The sequence below is a fragment of the Styela clava genome, chromosome 5 (genome assembly GCF_964204865.1).
Source record: "Styela clava chromosome 5, kaStyClav1.hap1.2, whole genome shotgun sequence".
In the NCBI taxonomy this organism is placed as follows: domain Eukaryota; kingdom Metazoa; phylum Chordata; class Ascidiacea; order Stolidobranchia; family Styelidae; genus Styela; species Styela clava.
In genome coordinates, this window is record NC_135254.1 from 9,608,181 (window position 1) to 9,624,207 (window position 16,027).

Here is a 16,027-nt window from a genome sequence, read left to right on the forward strand (position 1 = left end):
CTCGCATGGTTGATAATGAACTTGAAATTTAATCAATAGTAAACTTCTTGAACGAGAGAAACGTTTTTGCCATTTATTGGTATTGGCGTGGTTAAGTTGTAAGGAAATAATTTACTGCTATAACGCTTTATCAGTGTTTACGTTGCCTTCTGCTCCTTATTTGCCGCTTGTTTTTCGACTAAAAGCAAGCATATACAGTTCAATACACGATAATTATATATTGTTTTGGAAATGCTGCTGCTGTTTTTATTCCTTGCTCGTTAAGATTCAAGCATGTCAAATATGTAAGAGCGTTTCACTGTGTGTCGTATAAAATTAGTCCGTAACGTAAGGTGGAAATTGGATGTCTTGAAAGATTGATATTGAAAATTTCCGCCAAAAACTATGCGACTGGGCTCCTGTTATTTCTTTATGAGATGTGGGTCTATTGTTATTCACTTATCCTAGGCCTTTCATCAATCATTCTCACTAAACGAGAGCAATCAAACTTTATATATATATATATCATTTAACCTGCTTGGAGTCAAAGAAGTTAGAGTACTTGGAGTTAGACGGTTACGCATTTTGATATGTGCTCTATCGCGTTGCTGGATATTCCACCTGCATTCGCCTTTTTAAATTTCGTGTCCAACATTTATGTGAAAGAGGATTTAGGACTATTCTCCGTCACAGGATGGCTGACATAGAATCCGTCATGTATATGGCCAAGTTAACAAATTAACCCGTTAGCTATTCCAAATAATAGCTGATAACCGGGCGTGAGAAGTTTAATATTTTCTTATTGGACACGGAATTTACATATGGATCGTTTTGGTACTAGTTTGTTGTTATTGTTTTTCTTCTTATCATTATGAAAAAATCGCAGAACCGCTACAATCAATTTTTATAAATTTTGAATTTTTTCATTTTTGTGTGATGGGATCTTCAAAATTTATAAAAATTATTTGTAGCGGTTCTGCGACCTCTCTTGTGCTACGAGAAAGTCGGAAGTTTTTTGGCCGTACCATGCAGCAGACTAGGTAAGGTACTGTATAAAGTAGACTTAAACTTCGCTTTGGTCTAAGTGTTCATATATTTGAGCATCGCCCTTTTGTTAGGCTGTCGTTCGGCTTTTTCGTTCTCCAGGATGTATAGGAAATACATGAAACATTCCTTCAGGTTCTATATTTGAAATACTATTTCAAATTTTGTTAATAAATTCAAATTAAATCATATTAGGAGTGATTGTTGGGCATAGAATTTTTTCTTCGGGACTGTTAGAGGCCAGACATGACGGTTTCATCGGCAATTTATAAACACGTAAGATCTTCACCCCATTCGAACCAAACGAGCCCAAACCCGTTGACAATTTTATAAGCATATGACAAAATATCCTATACAAAGCAAATCGCAGTCTTCAATTGCCTTACTCTCGCAAAAGCAGTTTGCCATTCACTTTATTTAGGTCAATAGGTTCCTTAGCTTGCAAAGTCACAGGCCAGTTTTGATTTGGATAAAATAGATTTTATTTTAAACTAGAGAACAATGCTCAAATATATGGGCACGAAGATCAAAACGAAGCAAAGTGGTCTTTGTCTTTTTGAGGTACAGGTAATGTCTTAAGACTTCCGACTTTCTGCATAGCGAGAGAGTATCACGAGGGAGGTCGAGGAACCACTACAAAAGATTTGTATTGATTTTCAAGAGATCGTCGAACAAAATTTCGAAGTGAACAACAAATGAGCCTACAGAAAAAGAGAACCCACAGAAGGTTTCAAAAAAAATCTAACCTTCTATCAAAAAATACAATTTTCACCCACTGAAAATTCCAAAGCAATTGATCCAGTAGTTTATGAGAAAGACATATTTCATACGCTTGCAAAATACCAACAACATCAACATAATAACAAAACGACCCATACAACGTCCAGTCCGTGTCTAATCACTCAACCCAAAAGCTGTGTTTGAGTTGTTATATAGCTCAGCAACGCCGTATAGTGTAAGAACCGAATTCGTAGACTGAGGACTGTGTCTTTGCTTTTTTTTCAGTCCACCTCATCAAGTGAACAAACTGGATTGATTTAGTTCATTTTGATCATAAAATGATTGCGTGATCGGCGGTGAAAAGATATATACCAGAGGAAAGTTCTCGAAGACTTGAGCAATCAATTTCTGCGCACAAAAGTTTGTTGAAACGCTGGTTTATGCCATGACGACAAGAGCTGACTGTAGCGAATAAGTAAAAAAAAAACGTGGTTCAATGTGTCCGCAGAGACAATTTATGGTGTGCGTTTTTATCTGATGAACAATAGAATGATATGATGGGTTTTTGCATCATTCACCTTTGATTGATATATTTTCTAAAGCTCAACACGAAATGCTATTTTGCAAAGTGGTTTGTATTTTTTATAATGAAGAAAATATAGCCCAAAAGAAGCATTTGAAACTAACAAAATTCATTCAATTTTGTATTTAAAAAGACTGTTTATTATAATACATTGACGTTGTTTTATCTATGATTCATTGTATCAATTTAAGGGCATTTGTTTTTGTCAGATCTATCCTCATTGTTATAAGATTATGCGAGGTTTTATTCTTAGTTGCCATCAGAGTACAAACGGGAACAATGCTCAAATATATGGACACGATGGCCAAAACAAAGTAGTAGGGCTATCTATTCTTTTACATGGGACTACCGGTACCCTAGTTTTCGGGACCTCGCCCCACCATTAAATAGGATCGTACAAAGTGCGCAATATTTGACGTCACACATAAAACGATTCTCATAGACACACAGAAGTTATTGAAATAAATAAAGTGATAGCCTTCTAGAGACAACAACAATCTTTTACAACAAAATATTTCAAAGCAATTCGTCCAGTAGTTGAATAGAAAAGCGACAGAATTTTTTTTTCTACAACAACAAGAGGAAGAAAATTATTCATGAGTTCATTTCGTGTCCAGTCGAAGTCAGAAAAAATAAAGTTTACATCTGCGAATGTGCTCATTTTTCTCAGTCTTTACGTTTTATAAATCAATGAACAAGTATAAAAGCTATTTCTATTTTTGAAATACGTAAAAACTAATTCTATGTAATCTTAATCTATTTGAAAATACATCGTTAAATAGTTGGAGGAATTAATATTCTGTGTAGCGATCTACAAGTATTTCTTCCTTGTTTACTGTGTATTTCGGATCGGCACGCCACATGCGTCGCAAGAATACTGAACGGGATAGAACAATAATACCGAAACAGAAAAACAAGGGCAAGATATCATTATATTTCCCTGAAGTATATTTTTCATTGACTATCGTTTCTCATTGTTATTATATTCGGGTTTAAGTTCATGCTTAAATTTGTGAGTAATATATAATATATGAATACATATGGTGTTACAAATTAAAATTCGTTTAAAATAAATTCATATACGCGTTTGTAATACCGAGAAGAGCATGACTCAAGACTGCCTAGCGGCGATAGACAGAAACGATCTATCGGTTTAGCGCTGTTTCTGCGTGATAAGATCTTCACAGACTATTTCCCGTCCTGAAAGAGAAACTGCGAATGATCCGCCTTTATTGATGCCATCTCCAGTCACGAAGTTAGAGAACAACAATACAGCTATAATACGGTCTTTCTTCGTGTACAGGTACAGTTCCAAGAAGGTGTGCGACTTGAAGTTGGGCATCGCTATGAATGTTTCTTGCATTTCAATTAGTGTGGTGTAATTGTACACCTCAGGCGGAGCATATGGAAATGAAATAACTCATGGGAAACGTGCTTTGAGAAATAAAGTTACATGACCAATTAAAGGTAAAGGGCAAAGTAAAATCGTCGTTTTTGTTGCATTCATTTTCGCTTTTTTTGCCCACACGGAGACTATTTAGTGTAGACGCTAGTGAAAGGCGTGAAAAAGGTTTTATTAATTCAGTCATTCCACATCACTTTAGACAGCCTATGTAATGAATCGTTAAGCGCACGTGGAAGGACATACAAGATGCGTAGGGAGTACTGATGGAGGAGTCGCAACTCGTAATTGACCACACTGACGCGATAACAATATTACTTAGGTTTATTGCTCATTCGGAGTTATCAGTTGGTACGGCTGATTTCAATTCAAACAGTTAGTAATGTAGTTACAAAGATACTATATAACATTCAGGTCCAATGTATGTCTCGCATTGCACCACTCAGTAGTCTTAAAAATCGGCCCATCTCGTTGTTGCAAGTCTCGGCTACATATTACTGCCGGAACACTCTGCCGTTGCCGTTTATATGCGCGTTGAGAAAGAAGTAAAATAAACTTTTGACTCTCGTTTGTGATTTCTGAGTTGGTGAAACTGTTATTGCGCTTGAAGAATCAACAGCTATTCGGTGTAAAAAAACGACATTTTTATGATGATGCGCAGGGCACTCGCGAATAAACGGTCACCGGAAATAATTGATTATTCAACTTTCTTCGTGTGTATGGTTATAAACACCTAAACGTTATGTAATATGTTTGATTAAGAGTTTCATTTATTATATTGCTGGTAAGTTGCAGTACAGTAATATTCTTGGTTTGCAAGATTGCTCAAACCCTCCGCTAAAGAATGGACGAAATAGCCTCTGTATCGAAAAAAGATTTGGGAATTGCAGATTATGTATCGTTTGCTGGTAGGTTTATTACTATACAAGTTTTAGGCTAAGAAACAAACAAAATAGTAGTTTTTGCGACGCTGATTCTTTGCGTAACATATACTTTAATAATTAGATTGGAATTAAAAATAAAAAATCCTCCGCGAATTATCATAAAATTTTAGAATTTTGAAACACATTCAGCATCTTGAAACTATATTAAATATATATGTGTTTGGAATGCAATTAAAACACCCACATATTTAAATTGTTCTTAATTAATATTGCCACAAGTGAAAGCGATAGTATACTTTATTTGGCTTTATATAGTACGGTTGGAGTATAGGCTCGCAAAAAATATAATCAGGTCACAATGTTCCCAAAACAAAATCTGCCGCAAATTTACTCGTCCGGGTACGTTTTAACTGGGACATTCCCTTTTGGCACACAAAGAATATTGAAAACATCCATTTCTTATCATTATTTCATACTAATGTATATATTTACAAATCTCGACATTCCGTTTCCATTTATGTGGTTAAATTCCGTTAAAACGGGCTGGGTATCGAAATGAGTCAGTTGAAAAACTATCGAAGATTCCAAATGTTTCGCTCTTATCTTTTATCGCGGTATCAACTATCGTTAGAATTTATTGTTTCTTTGTCTGAAATGTATAACAAACAAATTTTCGTTTCATCTGAAGCCTTGCTCTCGGTGTCTTGCATCATTGGAATTTACTACGCTTATCGAGATAGAAGAAATACAACGACAAGTAATTACTACTTTGGAGATCGAAAAATTAATGCGGTATTTGTTTAATTTATTTCAAAATGGATAATAATATCAACAACAAAAACAAAAGTAAACATAAATAGTTGTTCATTAATAAAATGTATTTTATCGTGTTTTCGATAGGGGATTTAAAAATAACTATATAATGAATTTTATTTGAAATTAATTATACATTTTAGATCGCGGTTGGTCTCTCAATTGCTGTGACGTTTCGTTCGTCTGTAACTGTTATTGCCAGTCCCGCTGAGTCATATATTACCGGAACGGCAGTTTTGTGGTCGGATTTTGCTATCGTGATCATAGCTTTTATCACCATGATATACTTTATACCTGCCTTTCGTCGTATGCAGCTGAACACTATTTTTGAGGTAATTCATTTTTAATTTCAATCGCACATGAAAGTACATACGTTTCGTGTGTAATATTAACGTTAACGAAGTGTTTTAGCTTCCCTAGCCATGAAAATTCCAAAAATTACAATTGCGATTTTATGTTTTTACCTATCAACGATATTTCCAGTCTGGAGCGAAACGACTCAGGATAGCTTCCAAATAATCTTCTCACAATGAATGCATCTTATATTTTTTTAAATGTAATATACACCGCACAAAATTACTTCTGAAACTTGTTCTTTCGAACATATCAACAGGGTGTGACTTGCTCTAATGAGCGCGGATTGTTATAACGTAGTCGAGTGTTGTTTTTAGCATTTTCAATTATGACGATAAACCCCGTCACTAATGCAAAAATGCGAGATTTAAAATCGACACTGCCGCTATGTTTCAAAATACAAAATTAGTAATTATCTAGTTAAGGCTCGGGTAAGAAATGATTTGAAAATTTGAATTCCTAGTGCAGTCTGTATTCCTTACCCCAGGGTGGTCCAAGATTGGCAGCTCCGCGGGCGACAAAATTACTTTTGCATTGTTCGCGGGCCACAATAGTGCCAACAACCTCGCTCGTTTAACTTCGCTAGTTGCCTCAGCAAGCCATAACACTAGTCAATTCAGTGACAATAGTGATGTGACAATATGTCAAAAGTTTTTGGTTAATTTTATGACGAAACAATACGAAATGTGATTTTTTTTATTCCCTCTCCGAATGCGACGCGGGCCACAGATAATGAAGCGGCGGGCCACATGTGGCCCGCGGGCCTGGGTTTGGACCACCCTGCCCTACAATAACCTTAACGGGATAATTACTATTTTTTTTTTAGCGGTGGTGGGTGTGTTTTTTGTCTGGGCTTTGTACAAAAGATCTCAAAAAATGTTTGGGCATCCTTATTTCAGGCGAATCAATTCGTTGTCGAAACTTATACTTGTGATTTTTCAGTTTCTAGAACTTCGATTCAGTCTGGTATTGGCTAAAATAGCCGCCTGCATGTATACTTTTGGTACAATCTTTTACATGGGAAGTGTTGTTTATCTGCCTGCCGTTTCACTGAATGCAGTCACTTCAATACCGTTGGAATGGAGCATCATTTTAACTGGAGGAATTTGTACTTTGTATACTACTCTGGTAATAATTATTTTTAAATTTTGCTTTTTTAAAAAAAAAAACATGCCAAAGTATATGAAAATACCATAAAGTCAAAGGAGGAATTCTTAAGTAATTCCGAAAGGAAAGCAAAAATACGAATCTACGAATTATTCAGTCGAAGCGTGGAATTTACCACAAACCTGTGAATAAATAAACAATTCATAACACAACAACAATTTCACCATTCGATTCATATGAACATTTCGTGTCGATACGAATAGATAGCAATTTGAATAGCCGTAGATATTACATATATCCTGCTTTAATATCATGTATAGTTTAATAAAATCCAATTGTTACGTCATCATTCCTGATTGGCCATTGTTACGGAAATAAACAAGAAAATCAATGCTCGGGGAAACATCCATTTTCGCTTTCGTTAAATTGCGATAATCGCGTAATTAATTAACAGGGTGGAATGAAAGCAGTTATATGGAACGATGTTTTTCAATCCATTATAATGATTGCTGGAATGTTTGCTGTGACAATTCAAGGTTTGATAACTATAGGAGGAGTTGATAAGATGATGGACGCACTAGAAAGAGGAGGACGTTACACTGCAATGAAGTAAATTTTAATAAAAGATTTAATTTTGCATTCACTTGATAACAGTCTAATCTGAATAATATCGTTTTTAATTGTATTATCAAAAAAAAATGTAAATAAAAATGGTTAAATTAACCAATGCTATAGTATAGAATACAATAGACCATACATTGGCAAAATACGGCCCGCGGACTAAATCCGGCCCGTTGGGTAATTCAATCTGGCCCGCCTGATGCTGCCACAACCGAACTGAAACCAATTTTTGATGTTTTAGCTAAATATAGCTCACGGAATTTGTTGAGATTGCGGTTAAATTTAGCTTTCGCACGAAGCATTCACCTTTGTATTGTAACACTGTAAATATTGTTCATAAAATGTAACTTTTTACCGCACAATTACATGGCCCGCCAGACTGATTAAGCAAAATTTTTGGCCCCCTAGTTCGAAAACCTTGCCCACCCGTGGTATAGACACTTTGTATAATTTCCCTTCACGACAGCAGACAGTTATACATTCATAAATGACTGTAGTTATATAAGGTGTGACAGATACAAGACTTGTTTATTGTTCAAAATGACATAGATGTTTTTAGTGAAATATGTTAAATCAAGATAAAAACAAAAAATAAATACAGTCAATGTCAATTCTCGAATCCATGGCCACATTTGTTGCCCGAAGGGTCAAATACCGTTATTACTCGGAGCTAGATACATAACCTCTTAAATAAGCAATGAAATTTTAACAAATGTTATAAAAGAGTTGAACTAAATTGGCTAATGTAACGTTTAGTTATTCTATTATCCTAAACAATCCTGCAATAGCAAAATATCGACTCCTAATTATTCGCCAAATTCGTTTAAAATTATTTTTTATATTTACATGATATGTTGAAAATCCGGAATACTAATTAATATCGTGTTCCCAGATTTGAATATGGGATTATCAGTCGCGTTTCCCCAGCTGCAATTCTTGTCGGCAATTTCGTGATGGCTATGGATGTCTTGTGCTTTTCACAAACAATAATACAAAGATATTTATCTTGCAAAAGTACCAGACAAGCACAATTGTGAGTTGTTTATATTATTTTGGGACATTTCTCTGGACATTTCTCTTCTCTATATCTGAAATGCGGAAAATATGTATTTTCAGAAATGAATTTGATACAATCGAATCGATCCATAATATGTTGTACACTTTGAATCCAAATGTAATTCGTTGAGTTAAAATTTATATTCCTTAAGTTTTGCTTGGACATTTTTATAGTTCTCTGCTGGTATATCTTCTTCCGACTCTATTGATAACTTTGGCAACGTTCGTTAATGGATTTATCATGTATACGTATTATGAGGGGTGCGATCCAGTGTTGTCCGGAAAACTTCAAAAAATAGACCAAGGAATACCATACTTGGCGATGGAACTTTTTGAAAATATTCCAGGAATGGCAGGATTGTTCATATCAGCAATATTCAGTGCAAGTCTCAGGTATTTTGCGATTACAATTATTCAGAATTTTTTTTATATTTAATATTTAGTAAAATCGAAATTTGAAAAAAACAAATATTTAATTTTTGTCTGGAAGTTCTTATTATCAAGTTCTTTGAGGCGTCATATTTGATTCACAAATGAATTATGCTTTTTCGAAAAAAAATAAAGACAGATAAAGAATGATAAACATTGCGACCTACTAGTTTACGGTTTCCTACTTATCCTACAAGTTCATTTAGGGGTCAAAATTTACTATAGGGATAACTTTGTTTTATCTTACTTAGCTCACTGCTGAGTCGACTGCTGTATAACATTAATACCGGTACGCTATAAAATCTCACGGAGTAAAATTTATTTTAGTACAGTATAAATTGGTTGATTATACCTTAATTAGTTTCCAACCTTGTAATATGAATCGTATAATATAACCGCGAAAGTTTCTGACGGCAATTTAAAGTAAAGGATAAAAAAAAGGCAAAATCCGCACACTATTAACTGTGCGAATTTGATTCTAGTGACATTATGATTGTCAACGCCGCCCAAACTTATGTGCGATTCCCAATGCCTAGAGAAGCGTTTTTAATCTGTCGTGGGTCTCCTACAACAAATTGTTTGCGGTTCCATATTTAGTATTTTATATTGCTGCTTTTCAATAAAAAAATTTGCGTCGCCGATTCCCTCTTTTATTTGACTCAAGCAACTCGGCGCTGATTATTGTATAATAACTCTCAGCGAATTCACAATTCTGGGCGAGTACAAAAAGAAAGTAATTATTATCGTTGTCGTGAAAATTTTTTTGTGATTCGGGGAGAATAAACACCAACATAAAAGTGTTTACGGCCTAAATACCACGTCCCGCTGACAAAAACAATGGGCGATTTTAGCGAAAAGCTGTACGAATTGCCCAAGTATAAATTGATAAAATAATATTCAATATATCACAATTTTTGAAGGGCAAAGTCGATAGTAGTTGAACGAGTAGTTTCAATAGTTAAGCGTTTCCGAAGGTAGTCAAATTTGGCAACCCTGCACCGCATATGCTTATCTACACTGATTTCCCGTACAGATTTCGGTCTCTGATCCATCGCTTTTTCGAAAGTAGCAAAATGTGGCAAACCGCACTGCACACGCTCATTTACACTGATTTCGCGTATAGATTTCGGCTTCTCGTCGATTGCAGTTTGTCGAATTGTTATTTTTTGTTTAAATGTAGAATGTTTGTCAAACTACTAAAATAAATATCTGAATTTGCCTCAAATCACTTGGCGTGCCATGAGAAATCCTCGCGTGCCAGGGGTTGCCGACCCCCCCTGATATAGGCTATATCATCCATTCAATAGCTATTAAATGAAATAACATATCCTGTCGTCGGCAATCGACGTTTTTACGAGCGTTCTACATCTCTGCTGAGATAGCTATGTACGTTTTGGAATTGCAACGTTACTTATTTCATTTTGAATTTTTGACATTTCTACCCAGCACGGTCTCTTCTTCATTAAACTCTCTGTCCGTTGTTCTGCTCGAGGATTTTTTCGTGAAAAGATGGCCGAACATGACGGAATCTATCAAATTATTGACTGGAAAAATATCTGGTATAGTAACTTCCTTTTTCAATTTTAAGAATGCAAAGTGTTAATACTGTAAGAATAGAACTCTTCGATTCATTTGTGCAGACTTTTAAATTAGGCACGAAATCTGTTCTGCGGACTCTGGCTTTGACAGATGGCTGTACTTGAAATTCAGAACACCACGATCACACTTTTTGGTGTCAGTGTATTACCAACTTTACGAATCCTCTGCTAAGAACACTACTTAGGGTCACTTTCCAGCTTTGACGTTCTCGGGTTTTCCCTGTTTTCTTTCCGATGTTATCAGCTGCACATGACATCGACTGTGATGACGTGACTTTTTGCACCGAACCCTGATCATCAGGATGAATGATATTGATGAAATTTTAAGCAGTATTTCTAAAGAATTGGCTTTTGATCACCCGGTCATAAACTCAATCGGTTCGGATTGCTTGGGTACCTATATTTGATTGATTTACTTGTTTTCTGTGGCCACTATCCCAAGAATTCAAATTGAGGAGTTTGCAGTTTCTTCTGCCAATTTAAACATCTGAACTTAGTTTTTAGCGAACTGAGATATGACATAAAGCAATTGTTTGGTTTATTTAATTAATATTATTTTTTTCAGTTGTCGTTATTGGAACACTCGTAATCATCAATGCATTTGTAATTTCTATTGTACGATCAAACGCACTTGAGTTGGTTTATGGATTTACGGGATTAATATACGGACCTTTGGCTGGAATTTTTATTCTAGGGTTTTTCTTCCCGTGGACGAATAAATATGTAAGAAATAATTTTTTTTAAATAATTCATAAAAAGATCTTGTATCATTGTTTTATGCTGACCAATCAACAGTGTTTACCATGTCTAAATAATGATTTTTTCTGGTATCATAACATCTACCCTTTCTTAGAAACTATGCGGTGGGGCTTTATTTGCAATATATTTTGATCTGAAGCTTCTGAATGACCAGATAATTGATTTCAGTTTAAGTCATATACGCTACTAACCGGTATTACGGTTAGACACTAAGTGTAAGCGGCGGGAATTGATTTTGATTAGCCATTGATTTATGTTTAAGTCTACCGGTACAACAGTTAGTCTTTGGGTATTCGCATCTGTATATTTGAATATTTCTCTCTTGTTATTTGTCAAATGTACATTCTTTCTCTTATTTAGGGAGCAGTTATTGGTGTTTTTTCTGGGTATGTCATGCTCTCATTCATTTTTCTTGGAAATCACATTTGGAATGAGAATCCATATTCTGAAAATGTTCCTCTTCGTACAATAGACTCTTGTCCAACAAATATTGTTACTTCAGAATTATTTCTAAACACCACAACATCAATGCCAAATATGCTATCTACAAACACTGAAGTGGAGTGAGTATTTTTCTGTTACTAAATGTTGAATATGAAAATTCGATTCAACCTCTCAAACTTTTTTCATTTCAGACACTCAGTTCTTCTGGATATTCTCAACATCAATTTCAACTTTTTAATGTTTCTCGGTTGTTCAGTTGCTATTGTTATGGGATTGCTGTTCTCATTTCTAACAGGTTTGTACCAGTAATTTTCATATGAGGCAAAATTGAAGAGAATTTCAATTCTATAACTATTTTGTCTTAAATTACTTGCTCAGGACACACACCAGGATCTAAAGCAAATCCGATTTATTTTATTCCACTCGTCGACAACAAACATCTACCTGTAAAAGTCAGGAAATTTTTTCGCTTTGGAGTTTCAGAACTTCTACCGGTTGAAAAAAAGATCTCATCTAAGACGGATAGCGTAGAAGATGTCAACTACTTAAACAAAATGTAAAATAATATGGCAAAATATAGTTATTATCTAGAACGGCGGTGTGCAACCTGCGACCCGCGGGCCAAATGTGGCCCATAAAGAAAATTGTGCGGCCCACAAGGAAGTGCCAATTGGTCCCAATGTGGTACGTGCGAGTCATTCCAATTCCGAGTCCCATTAAATATTTATGTTTGTGACGTTACAATACCTTTTTTGTGCGTGTAACTACTAGAAAGCCTATGTTAAATAAAGGTGCGGCTCACGGTTTCACCCAGGTATTTGTATCTGGCCCTCCTGTATTAAAGCTTACACACCCTTGTCTAGAACATATGGAGTTACATAACGTATTGGTATCAGCAGTTTTTGTATTGCGTAAGAGGTGCTCAAGGTATGCATGTTTATTTGTCCCGTGTATTAATTATATCATAGATATACAGAAATAAAAATAATATATTCGGAGACAAGAAGCGCTTTTGAGATTATTCAAGCCCAAACAACAGAACGACATAAACCCCTGTGAGTGAATATCTATATATCTAATCATAATGAATAATAGTTTTCCTCGAGCCATTTATGCAATGCATGATCTACCAAATTCAGTTATCCAATGAATACCAAAGCTTGAGTTGTTTCGACAAATTTTGAATGAAATGAAGAAAGATTGTAACATATCAATAATATTTTAGATATTATTAGCTGCATCTTATCCAGAAGTCATTTGAGTTTATGGTGTTTTACTCTTAATAATAGGTAATACACGACGTCACGACGAGCTTATCATTTGTACAGTAGTTTGTGCGCTTAACAAAAGTTCATTCGACAATCGACAGGTGGCGTCATTGAGGCATGTATCACACTTACGATGCCCCAACCTGAGTTCAGGTTGTGCGCCATTTTGGTGCGCGTACTTCAATCGTTCCTCTTTTTTTATGGAAAAATCGCATTCTCCATTAAACGACTGGGCCAATTGCTTTATCTGATGATCAGGGTTCGGTGCAAAATGCCACGTCATCACAGTCGATGTCATGTGCAGCTGATATCATCGGAAAGAAAACAGGGAAAACCCGAGAACGTCAAAGCTGGAAAGTGACCCTAAGTAGTGTTCTTAGCAGAGGATTCGTAAAGTTGGTAATACACTGACACCAATTTTATGGGGTTGGAAATTGTATTTTTTTCTGGAAGATTGTTTATTTATTTCAAAAATTTCTATGCGCTCTATTGGACTCGTTTTCTGTGTGCAAGACGTCATCAAAATTTGCGCACCTTGTGGCGGTTCCGCTTTCGCGTTAGAAGTGAAGACTGCCGTAAATTTAGATTCCTTTGACAGATTGCATTCCGGTACTACTTCATTTTGGTCTTCGTGTGGATATATTTGAGCATCGTTCTCATCTATTTCCTAAAAAGAGTACTTTGCCTAGACTAGATGAATATTCATACTCATGTATGTAAAGTATTTGCTGTGTGAAGCAAAAGTTTACAGTACAGCGGAAAACATCAAATTATCAATCTTGTGCAAGCGAGGGTCGCCAAATGACAACGCCAAATTTAAAAAAAAAAGGAATCGAATCTGCATTTAAAAGAAATTAGAAGATAAAGTCGATTTGAGCCTTTTCTTTTAGTTATATACAACTAAATAAATTTAATATGGCGTATGGTATGACCTCGATTTTACACGAAGAGGCAGATGCAAATATTTATGCAAAAGCATTTGCATAGTGCTGCACTCTATGTTGACAGCAGTCTTCCAATCAACTGCCATTTTCTCTCTATACTGGAAAATATGAAATCATTTAGATTAAGCAAGCCATTACGGATACACATAGGGATGCTGCCTTTTACCCGATCTTAGAGGTTGTGTTATCTCAGTGATTTCAGATATAGGGTTCAGAACTGAAATGTACGAAAATATCTTTATGAGGTGAAACGCACACGAAGGTGGCACCACTATTGATGCCACTCCAGTATGCAATAGAGATTTGTTAGTAGGTTATCGGACTCACAATGCTGCGACCCAAACCATGTAATGTCGGACAGATAGACAAATAATAGACCTCCTGAAGTATGCACATCAAGATGACGCGCAACCTGATCTCGGGTTGTGTACCTTGTACCAGATTATGGTTCAGGTTGTGCGACATCTTGGTGTGCATACTTTACCCAAAAGTAGAATTTTTGGAGTACCCAAAAATTATCTGAATATCAAGAGCAATGATTGCCCGAATAATAAACACTTATGTTAAATAAATGTAAATCTTTTATTAAGTCGCTTTAGAGATCCCCGCTTGCCCGCGAACATCAAATGTCATATCATTCTCAAAGATAAACGGAGTTGTCTCCCAAGCGCGTAATTATTTTTTTGCGAATTTCTATCGTTACTTTTCCTATTTGCGCTATGGAATCTTTGTATTTCATTCAAACATATATCAGAAGATAACTTACAATTGCGATGTCGTAAAGTAATAGTTTGAAAACGACGGAATGACTACATTTTTCGGATCTTTGTACAAATACCCGCGTTTTCTTTCGAACAAGTAGAACGTTTATAGAAATATTTCAGCACAACAATACCAAATATAGTCAACGTACTTACTGCACGATAGCAAAGAGAAATTCATTCTCTCAAATACAGCGTGTAAATGGATACATTTAAATCTATTATGGCGACTGGTCAGTATCGAATGTCCAGTCAATGACCCAACAACTCTATGAAGTCGCCGACGCGTAAAGTGATTTTCTCCCAGATGATAGTTTAGGAGTTTAAAAAGGCGAATGTGATATATATATATATATATATATATGTTTTTATTACCCTAAAACGTTTTACAAAATTCCCATCCTAAAGTGCAGAAATATTCCGCCAGGTTAGCCATTTTTCGCTTGCCCGTGTCAAACTTATACATTGCAACAGAAACAGACGAATAAAAAGGTGAAAATAAACTATAAACCTTTTCTCGTTGGATAGAGTCGTAAACGACAGAATTCAATTTTTAATTATTTACAAATTACGTCAATCATTATTACGTCATTTGCCGTTATCAATTCCCCACCTCTTGATGTTTCATCCATTAACGCATGCGCAAGTAATTACTGTATTTGGATATATGATGATATTGGTGAGATGATTTAGCTTTATGTTTTCTCGGTTAAAACAAAATATATTTAAAAAAAGCCTAATGCCAAAAAAAGCACTTTTTAACTTTGCTCGACAATCGTTATTCACTTTATTATCAAAAAAAAATGCAATAGTGTATATTTTAGATTACCCCTCAAACGCCAAATATTCCTCTGCCAACTGTTTAACCCTTGATCATGCAACAACATTGGTAGAATCTATTAATGGCGCAACATGTCGAAAGAGTTTCACAAAATATTTGAGAAGTAAGTGGAAATTCCGAGTCAAAACGCCATACAGTGTGGGATTTTCTGGGCTAAACAAATTATTCACGGTTCACCAACCAGCGCGTGGTTTTTGGTAATGTATGAGTAATAAAGTGAACTCAGACTCTATGCGTGATTCAAGCATGATTTGTGCTCAAAAGAGGTTGAAACGTGGTAAGTAGTAAACGTGGGGTCTTTAAAATCATATTTAACGATTTTAGGAGTTTTGAAACCTATACTAATGTAAAAAGACGCCTATTTATTTTGTTTTTTTCGGCGTACAAATTGTGTTATTTAATGCAACTTGAACAAAATAG

At 35.4% G+C, this 16,027-nt stretch overlaps 1 protein-coding gene across 1 annotated transcript; it reads left to right on the forward strand.

Moving 5' to 3' along the window:
- The first annotated feature begins 4,485 nt into the window (after nt 1-4,485).
- On the forward strand, nt 4,486-13,125 carry LOC120344614 (sodium-coupled monocarboxylate transporter 1-like). The gene is made up of 12 exons (XM_039413909.2): nt 4,486-4,636; nt 5,301-5,404; nt 5,569-5,757; nt 6,722-6,907; nt 7,341-7,495; nt 8,400-8,540; nt 8,738-8,956; nt 10,439-10,551; nt 11,156-11,313; nt 11,710-11,912; nt 11,985-12,088; nt 12,172-13,125. Exons 1-12 carry the CDS (start codon nt 4,573-4,575, stop codon nt 12,351-12,353), a joined length of 1,818 nt encoding a protein of 605 aa, XP_039269843.2. The 5' UTR covers nt 4,486-4,572; the 3' UTR covers nt 12,354-13,125.
- The last annotated feature ends 2,902 nt before the right edge of the window (nt 13,126-16,027 follow it).